Below are 27,959 nucleotides of genomic sequence, written 5' to 3'. Positions count from 1 at the left end.
GGAATAACGGTGAAATTATTATTATTATTTTTTTTTAATGATCAATACATCAGTGAGTGCCCCGTTTTCTTCTGTATAGCATTCTATCATAGATGCCGCTCCACGGATTACAGCGCAGTTTCTCCACTAGACCCTACTGTTCCTGATCAATCATTTGTTACTTTCGGCCCAGTTATGTCCTTTACTGCCAAGTTACTGTGTCTGCTCCGCCCTGATTCCACCCATCTGACAGAGAAGATTGCGCTCAGAATGGTAGGGGCCAGAGAAAAATTCCAACTGCTCCAGAACCGTTGGAGTGGTAGAAACAGAATTGGAGTCTGTGGAAAAAGCGAAAGGTCCTGGACTGCATGCATCATCACTGAAGAAACCACAGGTTATTGAGGTTTCCTTCACTATGTCAAATAGCAAGATTTTTTTATTTATTTTTTTTTAAATGTACACCAACAGAAGGATAAGAAAAAGCAAGGTTTTCTAAAGGAAAGAAAAGGAGTTGACTTCTATAGTATAATATATAATATCATAGTAAATAATATCCAAAACATGGCTGGACTCAAGAATTATTATTACCTTCAAACAACTGTGCGTACTGTGGGAATCCTGCCGCTCGGAGCCAGTCACAGGCTTCCTTGGCTTCAATTTCTAATAGGAAGGAAAACATAATACAAATAAATATATATATATTAAAATTATAGTCAAACTTAAAATGACCAATAAAATGAGTATATAAAAACTAATCTGGTATTATGGGTTTCCTAAATTATAGTTTGCCAGAAAAGCTCAGCATGCCGAGAAATTAGGTATACTGTACATCTCTAGATTTCCTTCATATTAAAAAAAAAAAAACCAAACTGATAAATTTAATAAGTTACATCTATCCATTAAACCGTGACACTATCGCTATAAAGGAAAGGTGTAAAACAGATGTGGTTCTAGCTGCAATATCCTATTGACGTTCTCAGCCATATCTTCCTAGCCAACCATCACGTCACTCTTGTACTTGCTTTCTGGCCAACAGGCAACAGATGTTGAGAATTAAGTGCTCATTTTGTGGCAATTAATAAAACTCTAGAGCCAATGCTTTTACATTCCCACAGGAGCAGGGTCAAAGTCAAACCTTCCAGAGTTACAGAACACTCACCAGATGCCTGAAAAATGTAAACATGTTTAGTAGGTCTTAGAGGCACAGCACACCACTAAAATCCAACGGGTGCAACACAAATTTCAAGATGTTTCACATTGGCCATCTGTTTCAGAGGGGCCCGAAAGAGGGGATGAAAGGAAGACGTTCAGACTGAAATGCCTGTGAGCTCTCAGCTTTCTGGCAATGGGAAAGCTCATACAGATGTCAGCTGTGAAAGTGGGTTTTGGAGGAGCGAAGACCATTTTTTTGTTTTAGTTATTCAAAATGTGCAACACCTGATATGTTCTACTTCCGACATCATGCAGAAACATCTCACCATGTACTTCAGTAACAAAAATGAACACGTGAACACCATTTTGTCAAGGGAAAGGTGGATTACCCATGAGTGCAAAATCTACCATTAATTCTACATCTAATATGGTTTCTATCCATATTTACTTCAATGGAATTTCTTATACATTGGTCCAAATGAAACAAAGTGGAGATGGAAACAGATGATCAATTCAGCATACACAACTGAGTAATACTGGCTGAGCCAACCCATCTTAGGCAGAAAGTCTTCCATCTAGTTACAGAGCCAGGATTCATTTGGCAGAGGTTAGGGAATAAAGAAATGGGATGAAGTATGTTAAATTTCACCATTCCTGATCTTTTGTTCTCAATGGAGATAAGACTTCTCCAGAACAGTCTAGCAGCGGATTATGACCAGAGACTGAACCCCTTGTCCTTTGAGGAGATTTTATAAATTTAATATACACCCAGTACAGGTGGTGGGTGACAGAAGGATACTTTCCATGGTGAGCTCCATGCGGGAGAATAAATTCCACCCCATGTATGAGACCTTGATGGCACTTGGCAGCACTAAGTGACCAACTGCTTTACACAAAGTGTGAGAAGGAGCGTTATCTGAGATCCTTCCTCCCAACTACGTTCAGGCTACATAATCTATATCAGGCCAAGCGAAGATCACGCCGCACAGAGAACGAAATGATCCTGAAGTCTTCTTTCTTTCTTTTCTTCCTTAGCTGCTATGGATTCCTAGTAATTTTCTCAGCTTATGTGCGTGTCCTTCGGTAATATATTACTGTTTATTATCTTGTATCTGTATTATCTATGCTGCTGTAACACTTAAATTTCCCCATGGTGGGACTATTAAAGGATTATCTTATTTTATCTTACACAAATCTATGGAGAGGGGAAGGAGGAGAAAGCTGCTATAGGCTATAGGAGATTAGTTTATTTATTGCCTTATTCTGTGCAGAGGTAGAGTCTTATTTAACTAGAAACAGTCAGAAGTGCTCTCAGATACTAAATTTAGCAGAGATTAAGTTAAAGGTAACAGACCAATTTAGGCCTGGTTCACATCTGCGTTCAGCAATCCGTTCGGGGAGTCCGCATGGGGACCCCCTGAATGGAATACTGAACACATTGACAAGCAGTGAAAGCACATGGGACCCCATAGACTATAATGGAGTCCGTGTGTTTTCCGCACAAGTCATGCGGACAGGAAAGTAGATCACAAAGTACTTTTCTGTCCGCATGTTCCGTGCGGACACCGCGCAGAAAGCCCAAGGACCCCATTATAGTCTATGGGGTCCGTGTGCTTTCATAAGGTCACCACTTGCCACTGCCCACTGCGTTCGGTACTCCATTCAGGGAAGGGGGGGGGGGGGGGGAGAGTCTCCATGAAGACTCCCCAAGTGGATTACTGAACGCAGATGTGAACCAGGCCTCAGAACCAACAAAAAGACAATTTCCAAACATAGAATTTATTTGTTTGACTTATCAAGCCACACCCTCCTGTACCACTTATTGATCATCCTCAACACTTAGAAGTACGACGTAGCTGATCCAAAATGGTTTGTAGCACGCACAACATGTGGAGCCATCTGCTTCAGGCTCTATACACTGTAATCTGAACAGCTGATCAGTGTGCGCGCGCGCTAGTTGTTGGTCCCTCACCGATCTAATACTGATGACTTTTAGCCTCTTAAGTTTAAGAGTTAATGAGTATTATTAGACTAATACATACTACTGTTCACATGCAATTTTTTTTGTACAGTGGTGTCTAGAAGTTCTTTCCAGAGACAATCACACAATGCCCTCAGAGTATAATAAGATTTATTTTTTAATTGTTGTGTTAAGGTTTTAGATCCTTTAATCCTATAAAATCATAAATAACACTAAATAAGACAGCCATTGCAGGACATGTGTATAGATGGGTGTAATTGCAGACGCATATCTAAAATACAAAGCTTGATTTGTCAAGAGACTGTACAATCTTTGACTTATAAAGTGTGATGCAATTGGAGTTATAAAAAGCTTCCAATGAATGTACAAAGTCATTTGGTGGGGAAAAGGTCCCATTGCTTAATTCTATTTAGACACAGTTAGATGGTCTCCTAAACTGACATGGAGGTAAAAGGCTGCAGATGAACTTCTGTACAGACACAAGATACCAGTGTGTGATAAATAGCTGAGTTTTCCATATAACACTAGAGATAAACACAGACTTGTGCCTAAGCCATAGGACTTTCACACGATAACATTCAACACATAGTTAAATGGGGTTCCTAGGCAAATGCATTTAAAATAGAGCTTTCTATATAAAAAATAAAAAAAGACTGTTGTGAGAAGGATTATTAGGCTGGATAACAGAGACCTGATGAGCTTTGAGTTGACTGTCTTCAGGAACTCAATGAGTGGACACTAGGGTTTGACCAGTGAAGCAGCTCTGACCCCTTCCTCCCATCATCCGAGAGACACTCCTTTGCATCAGCCAGGTAGTTGAGTACCAGCAATAAGTGCTTTCAGTATTTTAAGTGCTCAGTTTCATAGACTGTTTATAGAGGAGTTTTCATCTCCTCCATCAACTACAACTCTTTGCATTGTGTAATAGGTACCAATACAATGATTTACGCACTCTCTATTTTAGCACAGTTTTGCTCTTTACAGTCAGGTGAGCAGTCCTAATTGTCCATTTTTGCTCAGGACTTACAACTGGATAGCTCAGAGCCAGATTTGCAAATCTGGCGCAGCACCATTGCTCAGGAATGGTGGTGATGGGTTGTTACTAGGAATATATTCAGACTATGAAGTTGGTGAATACCCCACTATAAAACAATCAAATACTACTAGGCTGTGTCCCTTTTCTGCACATTGCAAGACTTTGTGCAGTCAGTGTTAATAGTACTGTTAGAGCAGAAAGGCATAAAAAAAAACCCAAAAAAACTGAAACATAAAAGTCTATTTCTCTTGGGATAACATGTGGTAAATTCCATACTTCCAACCCTGGACATCTGCTATGTTCTCACGCATCTTATACTAACTAAGAAAATAGTTAACCTATATATGATCTGCCCTAGAGAAAACGCAAAAGAAATTTTATTATATGCTGATAAAGTCATGGAATAAAAACAATTTTAGGGCGCTGTCCTCTTAGTGGACATATAGTAGTTTTTAACTAAAGCGGAGCCGGTTTCTTTTTTTATGTAGATTGTGAGCCCCATATAGGGATCACAATGTACGTTTTCTTTTCCTATCAGTATGTCTTTGTAGAATGGGAGGAAATCCACGCAAACACAGGGAGAACATACAAACTCCTTGCAGATGTCGTTCCTGGTGGGATTCAAACCCAGGACTCCAGCTCTGCAAGGCTGCAGTGCTAACCACTGAGCCACCGCATTGCCCCTTAAAGCTGAGCATTTTTCATGTGCTTTTAGTTACTGTACATACAGGGTTAGGTAAGGAGGTATGGATGATTTACACAGTCATTTTTCAACAAAACGCAAATTTTATTTTTTCAGCGTGTAGCTTGGATGTTGCCATTACAAAAATCAAAGAAAAAAAAAAAAAAAAAAAAAACACTTATGTCCAAAAAATTACATTGTTAAATGGCATCCGTTTTTGTCCATACACGCCTGTAGACGTTGTGAGAAGTTGTCCATACTCTGAAGCATTTCACGTGGAACCGCTCAAATTTCATTGAAATTTATTCACCCACTTCATTATAGTGTCAAACTTCAGAACACGACCATGACAGCCAACGTTGAAATGATTCCGGAAACTTCTCTGTCTTTGAATGACAGAACGGTCCGTTTCAATAAAGGTGTGGTACACGAACACACGATGCTCTATCGACCAAGTCTCCATTGCTACTATAATGGCAGCTCCTGACAAGCAGATACCCCCACTCTTTATCCACCAAGGTTATCCCCACCTTGCGTGGTGCCCTGTTCAAATCATTCATACCTCCCTGCCTATGTGTGTGTGTCTAATATATATTATACACATATATACATACATACATACACACTTCCAGCCATAAGACATGGAGCTAGAATAGACCTTTTCAATAATCATTTCAACGTTGGCCGTCATGGTCGGGTTCCGAAGTTTGACACTATAATGAAGTGGGTGAAAAATCAAACACTGAAGACGATATCAGAAACTTCAAAAACTTAGAAAGATTGAAAAGACAACAATAATATATGCAGTTAGGACTCATTCAGCAGTCCACAAATCTCATTCCATCCACACTATCAATGACAAAGTGACTGTATCATAGGGACCTATACTGACCATGGCCGTGGAGTTTGAGTCAGTTTTCGGTGGAATCGGGGAGGGGGGAAATTTTAAAAAAATGTAAAATTTTTATATAGATAGATATACATTTACTTTCATAGGAATTTAGTAACTAGCTTTTTCAGGAATTAGATTTTATACATTATTTACCTGCGATCTGTATGGAAATATTCACATGAGCACAGTTGGGCACAGAGTCCAGCACTTAGTAGTCATTTTTTAACGTACATGCTTACATAAATATTACACTGCACAGATATGTCATTGAGACCATTGTACAGCTCACCAGTCTTTAGGAGCATATCAGCCCTTTCCTTTAGTCTTCAGAGCATCGGATGTTTATTCTAGAGATTGCGTAGAGATAACTGGTCAGATTGTTTGTTGGGTGGGGGCAACCAGCCTTTCCTTATCCTAAACACAAGATCTTTTGAAAAGCTACTGGCAGGAGCTCAAAAGTGTCCAATCCTACGTGCAGCCTTTGCCATGCCTATCACACATCTGTCAAGATAAAATACAGGTAACTAGCTTTATAACAAGGCGTATACTGCAGAGAACAATATACAACTATCTGCTATACAAATCCATCTATTCATTGAATATTTACTAAACCAGAATAGGACTGTAGCCTGATATATATATTAATGAACACAACAAAAAATGCCACCTGTCACCTTATCTAGAGAAATGTGTCATAACAGGCAACCTAAAGTGATCCCAATACATCGAATAAGAGCTATTATTATAAGTCTATAAATATGTATTGGTATGAAATCATCCGACCACCACTGGTCTGTAAAATAATGGCATTTTTCATTATAGAAAATTAGGATTTAAAGGAAGGCCATCAATCGGACAGATTTCTTAACACAGGTGTTTCGATTGCCAGCCTTATAAAGACCCCGACTGCGGCAATGTATGAATGAATCATAAAGAGACTCGCGTATCTTAATAAATCAGATGCATGCACCAGAATGAGAATCTACACCCGGAGTACAATTCCTGTACAACTAAATAGAGGCACTCAGGATAATATAATTAGTTATATTAGATTTAGATTAGAAAAAATTAGCATGTCTCATTTTTCTAATTTAATTTTATTATCCTGAGTGCCTCTATTTAGGGGTTTTTCCATTAGGGTGGCCATTTAATAGGGACAGGTTCCGGTCAGGTCATGAGCTTTTAGGGCCATGTTCCTGAGTTAGGCCAATAGGGTCTGTCAGAGCTACATCCTGTCTAGAAACTTTACTGTCACTGTTCCTATTGTTTCCAAACTTCTATGGCTCCCAGACATCTTGGTTAAACCTGCGTGTGTGTGATTTGGTGTATAATACTACACGTATTTCCACATTTGCTGCATCATCTGAATGGAGAGTTCCTTCAGTTTCATTTTCTGGAGACCGCTGTGCCTGTGTGGTTTATTAATCCATTGATACATTATGTACACTCACCTACATAGGTTATCCTTTCCCTGGGTGTTTTTTTAGTAGAGTTCGTCTATTTTAAACAATTAACATTAAAAGTTATATTTTAGTATATTCTATTCCTTTTGGTGGCTTTTTACATTTGCGGAAAGTGGAGAGTGAGGCACAGATTGGAGTATCTAGTACAGGAAAGGGCCTTCTGCCAAAGACGTGCCACGTTATCACACCTTTACATCAGGGGTCGGCAACCTTTGGCACTCCAGCTGTTGTAAAACTACAACTCCCAGCATGCATACTTGCTCTGCTGTTCTTGGAACTCCCATGGAAATTAATGGAGCCTGTTGGGAGTTGTAGTTTCACAGCAGCTGGAGTGCTAAAGGTTGCTGACCCCTGCTTTAGATAGTCCAATAAATAGACTATTTAGTTGCAAAAGTCATTTAGAAAAATGCCTTTTGAATACACTTACAACTAGGTGCTGCGATTTTCTTGTAAAAAAAAAATTAAAATTTTAATATTTTGCACGGACAACAATGAGTGGATGATGTCACAGCATGCAGGGACACACCTCAACTGCTAACACCTAGCTGTCAATGTATTGACAACTGGGTGTTTTCTAAAAGAACACTCAGATTTCTACCAAAACAAGTTCCAGAAATCTTAATTTATGTAGAACACCAATATTTACTAAAATAGCCACGCCAGAACAGAAGGAGGCCCTCTTAAAGGCCTACATACATTTATCAATAAGTATTCTTTTCATTTGTGAACCAATGACTACTCTAAATAACAACCAGAAAACATAGCTGTAGTTTCCAAGCTTGGCAGCTGCATTGCCAGAAACACTAGGCTCTTCCAGAACAAGTTGTGCATTTGGGCCATTGGCTTGAGCCCTGAAACATCTTTAGAGCAGGCCTACAGGATCTGGCTGTTCCATCACAGAGTGCAGCTGCATCATGAAATCTACATTTCAGAGCAAACACAAACCTGTCCTTCCTGCCAAACAGAATGTATTGGCTATTCAGCAAGGAATCTCTTAGCAAGTTTAATCACCCAGGTTTTTGGAATTTCATGTGCAACAGAAACGTAACCAATCCCATCCTATAATGCAGAACATCTGCTTACAACTAAATCACTATCCAATTGTTCTTTGCTTGCTGTGTACAATATAAGGCACCTGATTATTATGGAAATGCAACTTACAATTGCTCTTTGCGGTGTACAATATAAGGCACTTTATTATGGAAACGCGAATTCCAGTTCCATTAAAAATTAAAGTTGTGAAACAAGGTTCAGTCACGTACGTCACGAAGTCTATGCTCAAACACTCCGATGTCTTGCAGGAATCAGATAATGGTCTGCTGGCTCAGGCCACCTTAGTCTTAGACACATTAATCATCCAAAGTAAGAAGATTGTCCAAGAAGCTAATGTATGCTGGGCCAAACAAGTGGTCCACCAAAGGAAGATATCAGGGCCAGGAATGGTGATGGGCCAGTTTTGAGTGGGACCAGAATAATCAACCAACTCCAAAATAAAAGTGCTTATTTAGATCATATGATACAATTAGCAATATTCTATACTTAGATGCATAGCTTGCTGCATATTCACTTTCTTAGGAATTCAATAACTTGTGTTTTTACAGAATAATACACAATTTAATGGCCATGTCTGACCATGACCATCAGCCATTTATGAAGGAGTCAAAGCACAAGTGCAGGGAGGGATGGAGAGAAGACAATACATGCCCGTCACCAATTGGAAAGGGGGGTAATCCTTGGTTAGTACGGTATTATAAAGCTGGAGGCAGACATTTCCTTATCAGTGGTTACACTACAGTGAGAGACAACTGCAAATCCTGCCCTAGAGTACACACACAGCACTAAAAGTCAAAATGACTCCATACTGGGTGGCCCTTGTGAACAATGTAATGTTACTTAATTTAAGCCAGTGACTCTGAAGTGGAATAGGCCCACAATGGACATTTATTATCACCACCACTGGCGAGACCTCCATAATGCATGATCACTCCAATGAAAACTTGGAACGAAGCAGAAGAAAACCATGAACATTGCTGCTTCTTTAAAGATCCATGGGGCTGACAGAAAAGACAGGCCAACAGTATTAAAGGAGTTTTTCATGGCAACGGTAGAGTTGACCAATCCTGAGGAAAAAATCACCAATAGCAAAGCAGTGCCGATTAGATGTCTGCAGCACTTGGGCGATCTCCATCTGCTTTTACGTCGATTGGTCACATGGCTATGCTGTAGCGCAGCCCTATTTAGATGAAGGGGGCTAAGCTGCAATGCCAAGCATAGACACGACAACGTACAGTGCTAGGTTTGCTAAGCAGTGAAGAGGAGACAGTGCTTGGTCAAATGCTGCATACCCAATCCATCAGCCTACCTGCAAGGGTTCCCCTACTGATCTGATATTGACGATCTATCCCAAGGACAGATCAGCATCATAGAACTTGGAAAACCTCATTAAACCCCATGCCTAGAATAAACAAATCTATCATAATAAATAAAGAAAACAAATGAAACTCATATTAGACGTGATCTTTTTCTGTTGTCAGTCTTTGCACCTATGCCAATCTTATATAGACACCATGAGACTTCAGCTTCTTCCTAAAAGGAGGCATGAAATAGTAATACAAGATAACAATCCTTTTATAGTTCCACCATGGGGAAATTTCAGTGTGTTACAGCAGCATGATAATATGGATACAGGATAATAAGTACTATATTACAGAAGGAGACACAAATAACCTCAGAATAGCAGATAGTAGTAGATGCTAGGAGTCATAGCAGCTAAAGAAAAAGACGACTTCAGGACCATTTAGTTCTCTGTGCGGAGTGATCTTCGCTTGGCCAGATGCACTGTAGATTATGTAGCTTGTGATTGGGAGGAAGGACCTCTGATAGCACTCCTTCCCACACTTGAGGTGACACAGTCATTGACAGTACCATCACGGTCTCATAATGTAGTAATCAAGTTTCCCTGAGCAATTGATTGTGTAGTAGCACATCACCGCAGATATCTCTTATACAGAGTACCTTTTTAGCCAAAATAAGTTACAGGGGCCTCCAGAACTAGGATATTGATTACTTAACGAAGAACAGGTCATCAGTATCAGATTGGGTGGGGGATGGGAGTTAAAGCATCATGTGATTAACTTGTGTTGGGCCCAAACAGCTGATTAGTTGAGGAGGGGGGGGGGTGCAAGGAGTCAGACTCCCCACATGTAGGAAATAGAAGACCTTTTCTAAGGAAAGGTCACAAGTGTTAGGGTCCTGGAAATCCCTTTAATACTAGATTTGAATAGGATAAAATTTGTTTATGTCATAAATATGGACTTCAATGTGGATTAACAGGAAAAAAAATAAATAAAAAAAACAGTTTGCCAAATAAAAGTATAAAGTTTTGATGAAGATTTTCCCATAAACTTTACTTTGTGGAGATCTTGAAAAAGACAACGCACAGCTCCTAGAGCCCAAGTGCATCAGCTATCAATGAGGTCTATAAGAGTAAACAAGGTCGATGCCAGTAACATCCACTTAAGCAAGGGCATTGCCAGCAGCCAAAAATAGCCAAGCCTAAGGGCAAAATTAAGATATCTGAAGAGGTCTCACAAACTCCTTAGCATAACGATTCCCAGTTGTATTGCCACAGAGAACTCCATGAAAAGGTTTCCACTCCTGAGAAACAACAAATACCATTCCTACCTCAAAACCCGGCATACAGAGATTCCAATACACTTGCCCATAGATTGGCTCAAATAGGTTCACCTTTTTGCCAACCATCTGAGAACACTTGTCACGTGTTGAGTATTGGTGACATATTAGCAGTGATGTTGATAGGATCCAGCAGGTGACTACATTGAATGGCTGCAGTGGATTGTGTGGGGGGCCTGATTTTCCAAGGAGGGACCAAAGATTTCCCTACTATCCCTCAAATTGAGTTTTCCAGGTGCTGTCCAGGAACTAGAACAACCATGTGGAGGCCGGATGTAAAAAACAAAAACAAACAAAAACCCAAAACCCAAAGATTTACCTGCGTGTTCCCAGTGCGCCTTTGTCTGCTGCTGGAGTCCCTTCAGTCTTGTGCCACAGGACTGATGCCGGAGGTCCTAAGCAATCACTGGCAAGAGACAAGTGACTTCACCGGTTTCTTGCCTGTGATGGTTTAGGCTACTGCATGATCTCAGAAACGTGTAATGCTGAGGACTTCTGGCATCAATGCACAAGATTCAACAGAAACAGAGGCAAACCGTGACCCAAGGACAAGATTTTATTTATTTTTTAAAATTTCACTAGCATTGCTCCAATTCCCGAACCACCCCTTTAAGTACATAGAAACCTCCCACCTAAAACTATATTTTACATAATACAACATGTATCCAGATGTAGAGTTGTTCGGTCCTAAATGGTGCGAAACATTCCTATTAAAAGTAAACATTATCCGTTTATAGGGGATACCACTGTTATAGCTCCTACTTCAGAGTCTCGCTCCCTGGGAGTTCTTGCGTCAGCACCATTATACTTGATTCATTGAACTAGGCAGATTGCTTCTAAAAGCCGCCGTTCTGTCAATCAGGACTGGTAATTTCGCACACATTTGAGCCGCAGCCACTTGGGAACCGGATACCATGGTTTCCTCCAATTCACCTCAGTGAAAGGTGCCGTCCCTCACACCCCTTCGTTTTCACGTCCATCCTGTACCAAATGTCTCCATGGCAGTTTTATTGTTCTATGGTGATTTGCTTTATTTCAGTACAAGAGACATTCCTTTCCTTCATTCATTGTTGCCATACTGTCTGATCTGTGTACAGGGTCATTAAAGGAAGAATTAGATGACCTCTGCCCTGCTGACATGTCAGATAAATACCAAGTCTCAGATTGTGGCATTAAGTCCTCAGACAAGGTATTACACACTGATTTAAGAAAAAAAAAAAAAAAAAAAAAGTTACAAAAATAACCGAAATACAAACCTTTAAATCCAATATTCAGCATGACTATCAAGATATCCTAAAACATCAATGACGTCCCCATCTCCATTCATCAATATACTATAAAGATGCTGGGGGATTCTTTTGTTTTATCTTTATATGTATTTCGAATCCTATCATTTTCCATACAAGTACATTATTTCCTCCTATGCAACCTTCAATATTATCAATACAACATAAAAGAGTATGTACACATGGTATATATGGACAAGATTTATTCTACATTTGTTTAAACCTCATCCACTTTGCTACTACCATAAAATGCTGTAGATTTTCAGCACACAAATTGGTGGAGGGAACTCAGTACGTACATCACATATATATGTAGCATAAATGTCCAGAATGACCATGGCTCTGTATACTTTGTGTAAGTGAAACTTGCAGAAGTGCAAAGATTCAGCGACTGACCAAGACACTTAAGTCCACACCACCATCTGTGTTTGTAACATTTACTCCCTTCTGGAAAAAAAAAAAAAATGCTCTGACCATCAAAACATGAGATGCCTTCTCCATTTCTGGACAGATATTTTTGAGATTTGCAGTGTTGTCAAGACCCTGACCCTGTGGTTTCCATTTTCTCAAAAGGCCCAATGGGAAGCGGACAGTGAAGACACTATGGACATTTACACAGACCTCATCTGGCTAACTACTGATGCACGCATACTATTCCTGGCATTCCTTGCTCTAGACAATTATTCAAGCGTCTTCTAGTTGGTATGAGTCAGGCTGGGACTACACATCAGCATTCCTGGCCTGGAGCCCCATCACCAATCTTGTTGTGGTCGGTGATGACTTGAACAGAACCGCACTGCAAACAGACCACATGATGTGATGTCACATAGCTTGTAAAGTGGAAGTGGTGCTCACCAGAATGGTACTATCACTTCAAAACAACTGATTTCTAGGGGTCTCGCAGTGGACCCATTCATGGCAAACTGCAAAATAGTCTGGTTTTAGCTGATTCAACCATAATTTACAGGCAGAAGGCAGTTGATAGAATTCTTAAGAAAGTAAATCAATAACTACACAAAATCCATTATTGTAGAAGCAGCCAGAGTCATAGTTGGTAACTTTTCCCATGACATCATCCAGAACTGGCCCCAAATCTGACTCCACATCCCTGGTTACAGCCTCATCTTTGTTGCATCTTGCTGGCCCATTTGATGAAAGCATCAGATACAAAACAAAATGGGCAATGTCACTATGTCTTTGGTGGAGTCTATACAAGAATAAGCTAGGAACTGAGAAGTCTCCATCTATTGGGAGAATGACTACAAAATAGTGTATATTTTTTTTTTTATTCTTGAGCAAGTCTGTGGTAAAATGGACTACGACCACTGCATAAAACTTTTGACATGTATACGGATTATCCCTGTAATGTTCTCTGCAATGCAACAGGGAAGGTGAGAGACTCCTTTTAATTTGAAATAGAGGTCCTCAACTTTCCCAACAAACAGACAATTAACTTCTATTTTATAAAACCCATATAGCAGGGTCCTTGGAAGATTAGACTGCAATTTTACGGCGGTAGGTTCCCTTTAATAGTAGTTGAATCACATAACACTGAACCTGTACAAGTCATAATACCCTAACAAAACCAAGGGCAAAAAGCTATAAGGATCACAACTACACCTACATCCACCATGGACAAAAAAAAAACCCTACACAACAGGCCAGGTCCAGCAAATTAATGGACAACTGCAGTGTCCTAAGCAAGACAGAGCACAACCACAAGTACCAGAACAGCAACTCTTGAATTCCCAGAGTCCATTGTAAGTGCAGATTAGTATCCAAAGGCAGCGGGTGTTTGACTTTGATATTATCAAAAGAAGGTTTTTATAGTATCCATTTACATTAGTACAGAAGGGTTACCAGCAGACTCTAGACTGGAGAATAACATACACTACTACAGAAGGGTTATATAGTGGCCATATACACTATTACAGAAGGTTTACCTAGTATCCATTTATACTACTACAGAATAGTTATTAACACACCCTATAGTAACCATTTATGCCAGTATAGAAAGTTTATATGGTATCCATTTATACTTCCTATAGAAGGTTTATCAGCATATCATACTACTATAGAAGAATTATACGCTATTATAGGCGGTGTAACAGCACATTGCATGCTCTATAGAAAAAAAAAATATATAAATATTACTATATTAGAGATGGCATCATTACCTATAGTAACATTGTATATATAATATTTGTAGATATCAGCATGATCTAATACACAACTACATCTGCCTTGCAACACGTCTCCAGATACAAGAGCTACAACCTGGGACTGTCCACAGACCTGGGGGACCACTGGGTCTAGTGAGGTCCCGAGAACAGCGCCCCCCAGCAGATATATAGGGTCAGCCACAATATACTTCTAGACAGTCATATATAACACACAGGGCACAATACCCTGTAACACAGATCAGCAATGCAACTAGGAAGAAGTGGGGTGACCTTAACCCAACTAGAGGATGTCACAGCTGCTGCAGAACCCCATTGTCCTGCCCATTAGCACAAACCTTAAATGAGTAAAGAAGTCTTATTAACTCACGTGTTACTATCATTTTGCTCAATCCTCCCCAGTTAAAGCATAAAGTAGTAAGAGGTGTCAAACAAGATCCTCACTGGTATCCATATATCCCAGGAAGATGTCCAGCCCCCGCAGCGGGGTCAGCTCCGGCAGCTCCATGCCATGGTAGTCAGTGACCAGTCCCCGCAGCAGCGCAGCCCGCTCTGTACTGAGCAGCCCCGCAGCAGGGAGCAGGGAAAAGGGAGGGGGGCGGAACCACTGCACGGCTGGAGGGGGGAGTCTCCTCACTGAGGATGTGTGTGCGGCAACTACCATCAGCTGTGAGGAGGCACTCAGCTCTGCATAGAGTGAATGGAGTGCTAATGCTTCCCTCAGTGCACTCTCCACATAGAGTATAGTATACACGACACAATGCCACGTACATCTGTCAGTCATCATGTACTTCTATATAACTGATGTCACTTGACCTGCACCATACACCTGTGCTACTGGCAACACTGACCTGCACCATACACCTGTGCAACTGGCAACACTGACCTGCACCATACACCTGTGCAACTGGCAACACTGACCTGCACCATACACCTGTGCAACTGGCAACACTGACCTGCACCATACACCTGTGCAACTGGTAACACTGACCTGCACCATACACCTGTGCAACTGGCAACATTGACCTGCACCATACACCTGTGCAACTGGCAACACTGACCTGCACCATACACCTGTGCAACTGGTAACACTGACCTGCACCATACACCTGTGCAACTGGTAACACTGACCTGCACCACAGACCTGATGCCACTTACCAATAATATTACCCATACCCAGGGTACACCTCTAATGAGGCGGAGTGAGGCAGCCAAAGCCAATCTGTGGGGAAGATATATATGTGGGTCGGGTGCGTGGAGACGTGAAGAGTCAAAGATGTATGAGTTGCAAAGTTTACAAAGTAACAACCTCCTTCCCTCTGCCAGGACATTAAGAGCCTCTTCACACAACGTAAGCGCGCCGCTCATTTAGACCCATACACGCGAGCGCTTCAAAACACATCCCATTTAGAGATGAGCAAGTACTGTTCGGATCACGCATTGAAATGAATGGACGTAGCCGGCACGCGGGGGGTTAAGAGGCCGGCGTCAAAGCGGAAGTACCAGGTGCTTCCATTCATTTCAATGCGTGCGTGCTGTTCGGATCGGCTGATCCGAACAGTACTCGCTCATCTCTAATCCCATTCACTTCAATGGGAGCGCCCGTAAAGCCGGGTTTACGCGCACTTTTTTTCAGCACTGATTCTGACGTGAATTTCACTGCAAATTCAGCTCCATTTTTCTTACGTGTGAATGCACCCTAAGGGTCCATTCACACTGAGTTTTTTGGTGAGGAAAAAAATCCGCTTTGGGAATTAGGAAATGGTTCTTTCCTCCAGCACAGTGTATGAACCTTGAAAAAAACCGCTAGCGTAAAAAAAGCTAGCGGAACCCATAGAACTCTATGGGGAGGCATTTTTTCCACGTGGATTCTGACACGGATTCAGCGCCAAAATCCTTGCCAAAAAACTCAGTGTGAATGGATCCTAATAATGGGTCGTGGCTGGGTCTTGCAGCAGGAAAATTAATCCAAACATACAGCCAAGGCAATAAAGGAGTGGCTCAAAAATAAGCACATAAGGGTCCATGAAAACGGATGAAAACTGTGAGGAATTTGGTGTGGAATTTCAGTGCTGAAAAAAAAAGTTTTTTTTTCAGCGCTGAAATTCCACACCAAATTCGTCACCATTTTCCTCCGTGTGAATAGACCCTTAAGGTCATGGTGTGGCCTAGCCAGTCTCCAAACCTTAATCCCATAGAAAACTTATGGAGGGAGCTGAAGCTCTGAGTTGCCAAGTGACAGCCTCAAAATCTTCATGATTAAGAGTAGGGTTGAGCCGATCTTGACTTTTCAGAATCGATTTTGAAATCCGATTTCCGATCATATTTCATTCGAACCCGATCTCTATCCCAATTCCAATCCCAATGCAAGTCAATGGGATTTTTTTTACTAATTGGAGATCGTATTTTAAAAACAATCCTATTCAGTATACAGCATGGAATCTAACAATTGAACGCTTTAATTGTTAGAATCCACGCTGTGTAGTGATTTTTTTTAATCACTAAGTAGCCAGAGGATTTTATTTTAGTCATCTGGCTACTTAGTCCCCCTTGGTGTCCACTTACCTGCAGAGATGGCTGGTCCGGTGCCCAGTGTTCTCATTCTTCTTCGCCTCGCTGCCCCCTGGCTCCCAGGTTAGGAGAGTGTGGGCGGGTACTGGGAGGGGGGACGTCACGTCTCCCCGCCCTGTACCCGCCCACACTCTCCTAACCTGGGAGCCAGGGGGCAGCGAGGCGAAGAAGAACGAGAACACCGGGCACTGGACCACCCATCTCTGCAGGTAAGTAGCTACTAGAGATGTTAGCTAGTCTTCCATTAGAATGAATGGACGCAGCTGGCGTGCAGGGGGTTAAGGCTGTGTGCCGGCTGTTTCCATTTATTCCTATGGAACCGCAGCAGAGCCTTCACACTGAGTATACACTCTGCTCAGAATGAGCGGAGCGTATACTCAGTGTGAAGGCTAACATTGTTAGTTTTTCCCACAATGCTTGGCCAGTAGCAAAGCATTGTGGGAAATAATCACCGATCTCGATCCCACCTAAAAAGATCATGTTTGGGATTCCGATCGCCGATCGGAATCCGAACTTTTCCGAACACGATCGCTCAACCCTAATTAAGAGATGATCTGCAAAAGGAGTGGACCAAAATTCCTCCTGACATGTGCACAAACCTCATCATCAACTACAGAAAAACGTCTGACTGCTGAGCGCGACCACAAGGGTTTTGCCACCAAGTATTAAGTCTTGTTTGCGAAAGAGATCAAATACTTATTTCTCTGTGCAAAATGCGAATACATTTATAAAATGTATACAATATTATTTTCTAGATTTTATTTTTTATATTTTCTCACTGTTAAAATTAACCTACCCTTAAAATTATATATGCCATATGGATATAATGTATGCCATATATTTCTATATGACATACATGTGCCACCTGTATTTTCCATGGACAAATATTAAGTGGACCAAACTGCAGAAACGGGCAAGAATAGTACCTGCTCCATATCAGTCCTACAGCCCCCAGACTAATCTGTGAAAACTACAATGTTATCCACATAATATATATGGGCCCATTCATATGACAAAGAATATCTGCATAACTGACGATACTAACATGTGCCATACACCTGTGTAATTGACAACATAACAGTAAGGGCTCGTTCACATCTGCGTTGCCCTCTCCGTTGTGCAGGTTTCCGTTTCTTGCATAAAGCAGAGCAGGATACGGAAACCTGCAGGAGACTTTCTCACCCATTCATTTGAATGGGTGAGAAAGCTGTCCGGCCGTGAGCGGCAGTGAACGTTTTGCGCTCTCCGCCGCGAAACCGGGTTTTATAATCCGGACACAGAGTCGGACATGCAGTACTCTGTGTCCGGATTAAAAAATCTGTTTTCGCGGCGGAGAGCATAAAACGCTTGCAGAAGACGGAAAGCAAAGAACGGAAGGCTGAACGCAGGTGTGAACCTAGCGTTACTGTACATGCACCATACACCCATGTAACTGACAGCATTGAAGTATTCACCATGCAGCAAGGAGCCATTATAAGGAACCTATAGAGGTGCACGGACAGAAAAGAAATTACAGCATGCAAAAGAAATATTTTTCACATACTGCAACTGACCGGGCATGCAGCCATTGGCTAACATAAATTGGCAAGGTGTTTCAGACAATACTGATCGAATTGTGCCAGTGAATATCTTGACAAACAAAGATGGCTAACCGCATGGTTTATGCAGGCATGGAAATGAACGCAATCATATGCCCACGTATAAAAGGTATTGTGCTTCTCATAACACTGTATATGTGTAAGAGAGCACTGAACAGCCAGGATGTCCTGATTTACCAATATAAATGCTGATAACTGTGACACTGGAACATACTCTTATAAGACTGGCATTAAAGCCCTCTTCACAGTGTGACTAGCATGGCTGTAATATGCGCCATGGATCATGGTACCACGCACCTTACAACATGAGCACTTCTCCACTGATTCCAGCACAGTTGTAATTTTTAAGCAATATATTCTGTTACTTTTAGTGTCTGATATGCTATATAGCAGGGGCAGGGAACGTACAGCTCTCCAGCTGTTGCAAAACTACAACTCCCAGCATGCATGCTGGCTCTGCTGTTCTTGGAACTCCCATGGAAGTGAATGGAGCATGCTGGGAGTTGTAGTTTCACAGCAGCTGGCGAGCCAAAGGTTCCCTACCCCTGCTGTATAGGCTCTGTATTGCCAAGTGGGCTGGAGCAGGCAAGAGAATATGATTCTGAGGTCTGACGCTGTCATATCAGAGTTAGACAAAAATTCCAAAAAGTGGTGCCTATTGATGGATGCAAAAAACATCAAAGTACCTCTCATTCTGGAAGGCTTGTTAAGTCCTGCATTAGACAACCCTTTTAAAATGCTTAATTTTTCCTATGGTGGCGCTAGAGGGACATGAAATCCTTACTGCTAGGCTTCCCTACAGATTACAGTCCATTACTCTGGGTCCCTGTAGGTTGGCATTATGTAATCTGGCACAATATGCAAATGGGGTGATGACCAAAATGGTCACTAGTTTGCCAATCATTAAGCCGCACAAAGGTTCCCCGTGGTCAGCTGACACATGAGAGCACTAGCAGTCATTCTAGTATAAGAACAATCATTTATGATCATTGCAAAGTGTAAAATAAAAGTATCCAGGATCCAGCAGCATATTGTCAATTGATTCTTAATATGGGACAGAATCTGCCCCTTCATGTTCACTTCCCAATGATCGTGAGAATGTTCATTCCTGCAGTTATTCATCTCCCCCTTCCTCTTAATATCATTGTTAGCTGCACACTCTGTTGTAGTTGGACATAACAGTGGCCAATCGCTGGACAGCTGTACACAGGGCAATGATCAGGATCTATTGTCCTTAAAAACCTAATGTGTAAAAGATCCAAAATGTCCAAAGCACACAACCATGTCAAGTAAATGTTATAAGAATAACTGTGTATGTTAATGGAGCGATGCTGGGTTCACACCAGCGCCTGAACTCTGTTTTCAGGTTTCCGTCTTCTGCATGCAGAAGACGGAAACCTGTCATGCCGAGTCCAGCCGTGAGCGCCGGTGAGTGTTTTATGCTCTCTGCGGCGAAACCGTTTTTTTAAGACCGCATACAGAGTACTGCATGTCCGACTCTGTGTGCGGTTTAAAAAAAACTGGTTTCTCCACGGAGTGCATAAACCGCTCACCGGCGCACACGGCCAGAGACTTTTCAAGCCCACTCAAATGAATGGGATTGAAACATGCCGGCAGGTTTCCATCTCCTGCCCGTTTTGTGCAGGAAACGGAAACCTGCAGAACGGAGTACGGGCGCAGATGTGAACGAGCCCTGAGCTAACCATGCATAATATATTGTAGCCGTATCATTACATGTAGCAGTATCATTTTTAAGAACTGTGATGTAAATCATATGTCCTTCTTCATTAGGAAAACACTACCTACTAGGACTATATGCTTTCTGCATACCCACAGAGGAGGCGGTCTATGTTAACTATCATCTCCTGGTCTAGACAACCAAGTATGCCTGTTACATGCCTTGTCTTATGTAGTACTGCTGCTACATGCTTGTAAGATGAAAGTGGGCCAATCCAGCTGGTTCCAGTTGTGTCTGTAGTTTCTTATCATGTTTAAAGTTATACAGATAAGGAGTTTTGCCTGTGGTAAGGATAAATGGTCATTCTTCTGTGAGACAACTTCTGAAGGTACACAACTGCTCATATAATGTACATGCCATCAGTACAGTTATACATTGTCATTTTAATACCTATTGTTAATTGAAATGTATATTTTATTACACAAAACACTAGAGGATAAGAAATGATGTAACTATATGGAATTTATAAAAGAGGTCCAAATAGGAATACTATTTAAGCATCTGCTGAACAATTTTGTTTTAAATAGGTTTTCCCATGAAAACAAGTTCTCCCCTATCCAAAGGATAGAAGATAACTTGCAGAGCAGTGGGTGTCTGACCATTCAAACCACCACTGATCAGGAGAATAGGTTCTTTCATAACCTGTTGCGAATGGAGCAGTGGTTGAACAGCGCATGCACCACTTCATTCGTTTCAATGGGAGCTCTGGAGATAGCCAATGTACAGTGCTCCCTCATTCTCCTGATCACTGTGGGTCCGACCGCTCAGATTCCCATTGATCTGCAAGTTATCCCTATGGATAGGGGTTAATTTGCATTCATGGTAAAACCCCTTTAAGGCTGGGATCCCACATTGGAAAAACAGTGTATTGGCTGCAGCGCATGGCGAAAGATGCTGAATTTTACATTACGTGCAGAGTGGATTAGATTCTGGCTAATCCCATCCACGCACTGCAGAAAAAAATCCACAGCAGAAAACATGCATTTAAATAATTGGGGCAAAAAATCCTTCACTACTTGAGGCCTTAGCCTTTAAGTTTTAATCTTCAGTTTAAACTTTTGGATTTCTGTTTATTGCTCCATCCTATGAACATCAAAACAAAAAAGCGATCAAGAATGGAACGTCATGACAGAAACAAAATGGATCCCAATAGACTTTATATTGGGAACAGTTGGGTATTTGTTATGATGTCCATTATTTTGTTGTGTAGCAGTTCATGCGGGAACTTTCAGTCGTCATCTTTTATGGAGTCTGTGATGGAGGCTTCTAATTGAACCTCTGACGTAGATGTGGACATAACCTACTAATACAGATACAATAATACAGATTTCTCCATGTGCGTGTCCCTGTTGCAGATTTGTTATGCCTTAATGATCCACAATGCTTAATGTTTATATGGATACATGGACTATGACAGGCTCTTGATTTAGTTATAACGTCAATGAGTTGCTGTTGCTTTGCTGTTATGGTACAGGTCTCTATAGCACTGAACTTTTTGCATGAACACTACATGTTACAACATAATTGGGGTTATTTGGAGAACACTGCTGAGGAGTGTTCGTACACAGAGTCCTCCTCCAAGACAAGATTTCAGATGACATCAGTCTGACAAGTGCATAGGTGTCATTCCTTCTGCATGCATCAATATTATACAGGCAAATAAAGTAACGCTGGATACGCACTGAGCTGCAGAAGATCAGTCGTTCTTCAGATATACAGACTAGAATACAGTCTGGAAATGATTTATACGTTCAAGTTCACATTTGTACTAACACTTGAATATTATAGTAATGTAGCAGTAAGGCTAAACCTATGGCTATGGCAGTCCACAATTTTCTGCACTGACAGATCTTGTGTCTGCTTAGACCACTGTGCACAAAGGTAATTTACCAGATTCTGTTTTTGGGGAGAAATTCACGGTTATTGGATTATCTATGAACAGGATTTATTTTATTTAGTATCATGAATGGTTTCACTTTTTTTTTTTTCAATTATTTGTCTTAGATCTTTTATGGTCACTTTAGCACAAGGACTTTTTTGTTCTTTATATTAAAACATCATTGGTTTTCATACTTGTACAGTGATATAACCGTATGCATTGTCACTGTGTCTATCACCCCTGTACTCCGTGGCGTAACTAAAGTCTTGTGGGCCCCGGTGCAATCTTTTGTCTGGGGCCCCCTACCTCATCCCTACAGCGAATTCTTGATAGTGACATCTCCAGAATACGCCCTTTCCTTACCAGAGATACACTAAAGACACTTATTGTCTCTCTGATTCATTCTCGCCTTGACTACTGTAACTCCTTACTAATCGGTCTTCCCCTCACTAAACTCTCCCCTCTACAATCTATTCTGAATACAGCAGCCAGGCTCATCTATCAGGCGAGACGCTACAGCGATGCCTCTGGTCTGTGCCAGTCACTACACTGGCTGCCTATTCATTATAGAATAAAATATAAAGTTATCACCCTCATCCTCAAGGCTCTCCATAATGCCGCACCTCCCTACATTTCCTCCCTCATCTCTGTCTACCGCCCAACCCGTGCTCTCCACTCACTCAATGACCTAACACTTACATCCTCTATTATCAGAACCTCCCACGCTCGTATACAAGACTTCTCCCGAGTTGCACCACTTCTCTGGAATGCTCTACCCCGGACAATCTGATTAACTCCCAATTTCTACAGTTTCAAACGCAAACTAAAGACACATCTTATTCAGACAGGCCTATCACAATTTCTAACGTAAACCCTTAACCCTCCTCTGTCCCCGCTCCCACATTACCCCACATGATATGATGTCATCTCATGCTAACTTTATATGTCCAAGCTCCATCCACATGTTAAAGGACACGACTGTTGACGGCTCATAAAGTCTTATGTTTATGTAATGACAGTCACCTCTATTACAAATGTGTCTGACCACTGTATAAGCAATGCCACCCCTGCTGCCTCTTGTGTCCCCCTCTACCTCATAGATTGTAAGCTCTTGCGAGAAGGGCCCTCAGTCCCAGTGTGTGAAATGACTTTCTTTGTAATGTATCTTTCTGTCTGTATTTGAACCCTACAAATTGTACAGTGCTGCGGAATATGTTGGCGCTATATAAATAAAATTTATTATTATTATTATTATTATTATTATTACAGTGATGGTTACGGGTGCTAAGAATTTTAATCAACTTTAGTGAGGTTAAGGTAAATCTTGATTTATGGACCGGATGGAAGTTGCAATTGTCATTTACTATGTCATTGTTAAATATTCCTTTTGGGGTTCAAATACCCCTGCAACAGAGACTGCCTCTATTCTCTACACAGTACTCATTTAGATCAGCCGTACACTGGTTTTTAAAATCCAGAAAATACTGTCTGTATATATCAGCTAAATTTCCTGGACTACAATATGTCTGAAGAACAAGACTCACTATATGATAGTTATATGGTGACATATATTGGGACTACTGACACATCAGGATTACAGTACTAGACAGTAAAGATTATTTTCCAAACTGCAAGAGCTTGTGAGAAGCTGTCCTTATGCCTCATGTACATGAATGAGGTGGAAGGGTATAATGATTATAGTGATATAATCAATATGAGTTAGCCATTAAAAAAGGCATCACCTACTGAAGACTTGCAAGTTTTTTGTTCTTTATATGTCATACCCACTGGCTAACACGGTACAAAAACAAACATTTTCCTTAGGCTGAATGTAGTCATAGCTACTGTATATAGAAATAATTATATTCTTTAGTATTGGGTGCAGGCATATATTGTCAGGCTAAGGGTAGGTTAATACTTAAAGTGGATGGTATTATATTATTTCTATTTAACACGTGAAGGCCACAGAAAAAAAGTGTCAATTCCTTGGGAAACTGCCTACAAACAACTCTGTGTGTGGCCTCTGGAAGTGATTTCAACCTTTCCACAAGGTCAGGCTTTTGAGCAGTAAAATTGGGTGACTGCAGGACTTAAAAACAGATGTTTCCTCTAAGAATCTTCTGCTGGGTAAATAAATTAGCGCACACAGAAAAAAATACTTTCCATTACTTAGAGATTAGTTTTCTCTTTTAGACTTAAATTCTTTGCCTGTAAAAGGCCAAGCACCTGGTAGTTTTATATCCTCTGGGTTACATACATTGAATTGTCGTTCATATATTTCTAGAAACGTATACTGTACATTGTTTACTCACGTACATTAGAGGTTCTTTCCCTAAAACATCTGGCAACTGAACAGAAGCCTTAAGTACCAAATCTAATTGCTTCATTTCATGTACGGAGGAGAAACAACCAAGTAATTCAAAGCCAACATAGCAAAATAAGTAGGCGAGAAAATAAATAGAAATGTATTCACATGACACCTAGAATCAAGAACCAAAAAACAATGGACCATGGAGCTCAAATCACTGAAATTAGAGCAATGATATTGTTCCCTCTCATAGCTTACACTAAACATATGGTGCTAGGGAAACGTCTCCTTCCAGATGTCTCCTATTATTTGTTCTATTGGAATAATATCCGATTTTAAATAAAATACTATTTTAAATAAAGGTAAAGCAAGTCACAGTTTTCTGATAATATTTGTCTTTATTTAAAGGTTTCTTTCTGGGATATTAATGGTTGATATCTTTAGGAGATGTCACCTATATCACAAACAGACTTCGGTTGTGAAATATAGAAATCTGATGTTCAAGTGCAAGTTAGCTAAAAAATAAAAATAAATAAGTAACAGAACGGAACAGCGGCGCGAAGAAGAATACTAAATTGTAGGGGAAGAATAGTCTCTTAAGGCTATTCCGACGTGGCCGTACTGAAAGAAGGGATTCTAATGATAGAATCCCTTTAAATGTAATGATAAATGCTGCAGAACAAAAGCAATGCGTTTTGCTACTGAGTTTACTGATGTTTTTTTTCCCACTTTTTTCAATCAAAAACACATCCAGATATTACATGTTGCTCAACAGCATTTAAGGCTGAGGCCCCACGTTGCGGAAAAGCAGCTTTTTTTTGTTGCAGTTTTTTTTAACCAAAGCCATGAATGACTACTAAAGGAATGGGAAATCCATAAAAAGCACTTCTACTTCTACATTTTGTCCAATTCACTCCTGGAATTGGCTCAAAAAGCTGCAACAAAATCTGCAATTAAAAAGCTGCATTTCCGCAACGTGGGGCCTTATCCTTAAGGAATGCTTTGCAAACATTGCAATTTTTGTAGTGTAGTGTCTTTGAACTTTATATGATGTTTTTTGGCCTTGTGATTTTTTTTTTTTTTTTTTTTAGAAATTGCAGAATGCTCTGAGTTTCCGATTTGTTTTCCTATAGACTTTGTCATATAGAAAAAAATTCCAGAATAATTGGATTTCAAATAAAACAATACATATAGGTAAAGAAAGCATTCATTTCATGCCATTTTGAAAAGGTCCCCAAGAAGTCTGAGAATGATAATATATGACGGGGGGGGGGGGGGGGGGGCAGGAAGGGCAATACAGACATGGCTTGGGCATGGCTTTGTTCCAAAAGGGGGATGGTCTGAAAATAGTCTTTAGAGCAGACTTTGTGTGCCATCTTCACCCACCCATCCTCCCACGGAGCCTGTTTAAAAGTTGAATCCTCCCTCTTTCAATGACCCAAGTTACTCATGGTTGTAAGGCCAGGGATATACAGTATGTGGTGTACTGGCAGCTGTTTAGTACAGAAGCAAATCCCATCCACACACTGCAGAAAAAAAAGAAGAGATTTTGAACATACACCATATCTTGTATTGCTTTGTGTTAGGCCACACAGTTGGGTCCACTGAAAACTGTGGTCCAATGGCCACTATACTGAACTCACAAGTTTACGTCTGCGACAATATCATATAATGACTTAATGCTGTTGAACTTTTCTAAAGGAACAGACTTGGCTCCAGCTTTGCTGTGGGCACAATTATTTTTAGCTACACCCTTGAGTGTGCCGTGCAATTCTGGGATTTCTTATGCTTAGAAACGACTTGGAAAGTCCCAACAATTTTAATGGCACAATATTGAGCTAACACAGTTATGACCAGTTCTAAGACAAAACCCCCTTTTGTGAAACAAAAAAACAATTACAAAGCAATTTTATTTTCCCGATACAGAATCTCATACCTGGAATGTTACAGCTTCACACGGCCAAGGTGCAAAACGGACGTGAAATTGTCAATTTTTTATGGCTGTCTTGTATCCGATGGGCAGCCATTTTCACATATGCAAGAGGCCTTATTGTGGAAAAGTGGAGCACGATTCTTGAAACGTTGTTTGATATATTATCTGCACTAACATCTGACAGCCTGTTTATTAGAAATTTACAGGAATATAACAGAAGTCACTACCTAGCTACAGATGTCAAGTAGGAATCCCAGCCATCTGATGCTGCATTATAAGATCTGGATATAGGATATATCACCATGCATACAAGTCTATATCCACAGTGGCCTTCTATAGGTTGCAGGACAAATTATGTGACCAGTTTGTACAATAGCACTAGATGTTTCTAGATTTCTGTATATTATGAAATTGGATGAGGGTTTCTATATAACAAGACTACATTCTGCAGAGGAATGTTAAATGCCGTTTACCTTTTTGACCTCATTTCTGCCAAAAATATCTAAGTGGCCAACAAGGTTATCAGCATGTATTGCTGAGTCATTAGCTTGAGAAACCGGAAGTTTCTTGTTCACACTTGTTTACACCAAATTTGATGACCAATATGATCAATACCTGCCAGGGGTGAACCTGCTTCTATCGCCGCACGAGGCGGATGACAGAAAGCCGCTCCCCCCTACCGGGAGGAGGGGGCGGAGCGAAGGGGCAGGGCGGAGCGAAGGGGGCAGGGCGGAGCGAAGGGGGCATGGCTTAACGGCGTTTGCAGGCAGAGAGCAGGCAGGGAGAGGACCTGCTATCTGACTGAGCGTGAGGGGAGGCTGCTGGAGCAGCGCTGCTCCAGTGGCCTCCCCAATCCACCGCTCGGTGCTAAGCCAGTCCAGGACACCTTGTCCTGGGCTGGCTTAGGTAAGCAAAAATGCCACCCTCCCTGGGGCCCTGGCATAGTGCCGCCTGAAGCGGTCGCTTCAGGTCGCCTCATGGGAAGTGCGTCACTGATACCTGCATTAGCCCCTTCTAAAAATATGGCCGCTAGGACGAGCAGATGATAACTCAGGACTTGTTTATGGAACCCCCAGAAAACAGATTATTACCAGGAGAAGTTGTGGCTTGCCAGGGAAAACCGATATTACATGGCAGTCCATGTAATACAAGGATGGCAAATGCCTTCCAGAACAGAAGGGTTATGTCTGTATGTTATGTCTGTGTGTTTTATCCAAAAACTATAAGAGAGAAATGGTCTTACCTGGACTTACTGAGAGACGATGGGGACTCAATGGGACTTGCCGATGAAGAACTGGTGTAATTGTACCCTGTCTCTTACCTATGTCCCACAATGACTCCTGTCCTTACAAGGACAGGCCCCAGGGCTATCCCTGTGTCTCTCTATCAAATTAAATCCTTTCCCCTTATTTCCTTCATCCCAATGAGTTTTTTTTTTGTACTTTTGTGTTTGTACTGGCATTTTTTTGTTCAATTCAGACTCTGATGAAAAAAATGCCATACCTTGAGCTTGCTCCATTTTGTAGTTGTATTCATTGCTTGCCCATTGAGCATATAGTTGTAGAACATTGAACAAACAACTCAAGTA

At 41.1% G+C, this 27,959-nt stretch overlaps 1 protein-coding gene across 2 annotated transcripts in view; it reads right to left on the bottom strand.

Moving 5' to 3' along the window:
• LOC142203741 (rho GTPase-activating protein 7-like) overlaps window positions 1-27,959 on the bottom strand; it is a 155,836-nt gene that overhangs the window by 20,574 nt on the left and 107,303 nt on the right. Inside the window, exons 1-2 of one of the 2 annotated variants that reach the window (XM_075274742.1) lie at window positions 14,715-14,872; window positions 568-639 (exon numbers count right to left, since the gene is read on the bottom strand). In XM_075274742.1, coding sequence (XP_075130843.1) covers window positions 568-639; window positions 14,715-14,727 — 85 coding nt within the window. In that variant the 5' untranslated portion in view covers window positions 14,728-14,872. Of the gene's footprint in view, window positions 1-567; window positions 640-14,714; window positions 14,873-27,959 lie in introns of those variants that run through there. The other variant, XM_075274741.1, reaches the window with a different exon arrangement.

The sequence above is a fragment of the Leptodactylus fuscus genome, chromosome 5 (assembly GCF_031893055.1).
Source record: "Leptodactylus fuscus isolate aLepFus1 chromosome 5, aLepFus1.hap2, whole genome shotgun sequence".
Taxonomy (NCBI): Eukaryota; Metazoa; Chordata; class Amphibia; order Anura; family Leptodactylidae; genus Leptodactylus; species Leptodactylus fuscus.
This window is presented reverse-complemented; position numbering and strand designations above follow the sequence as displayed.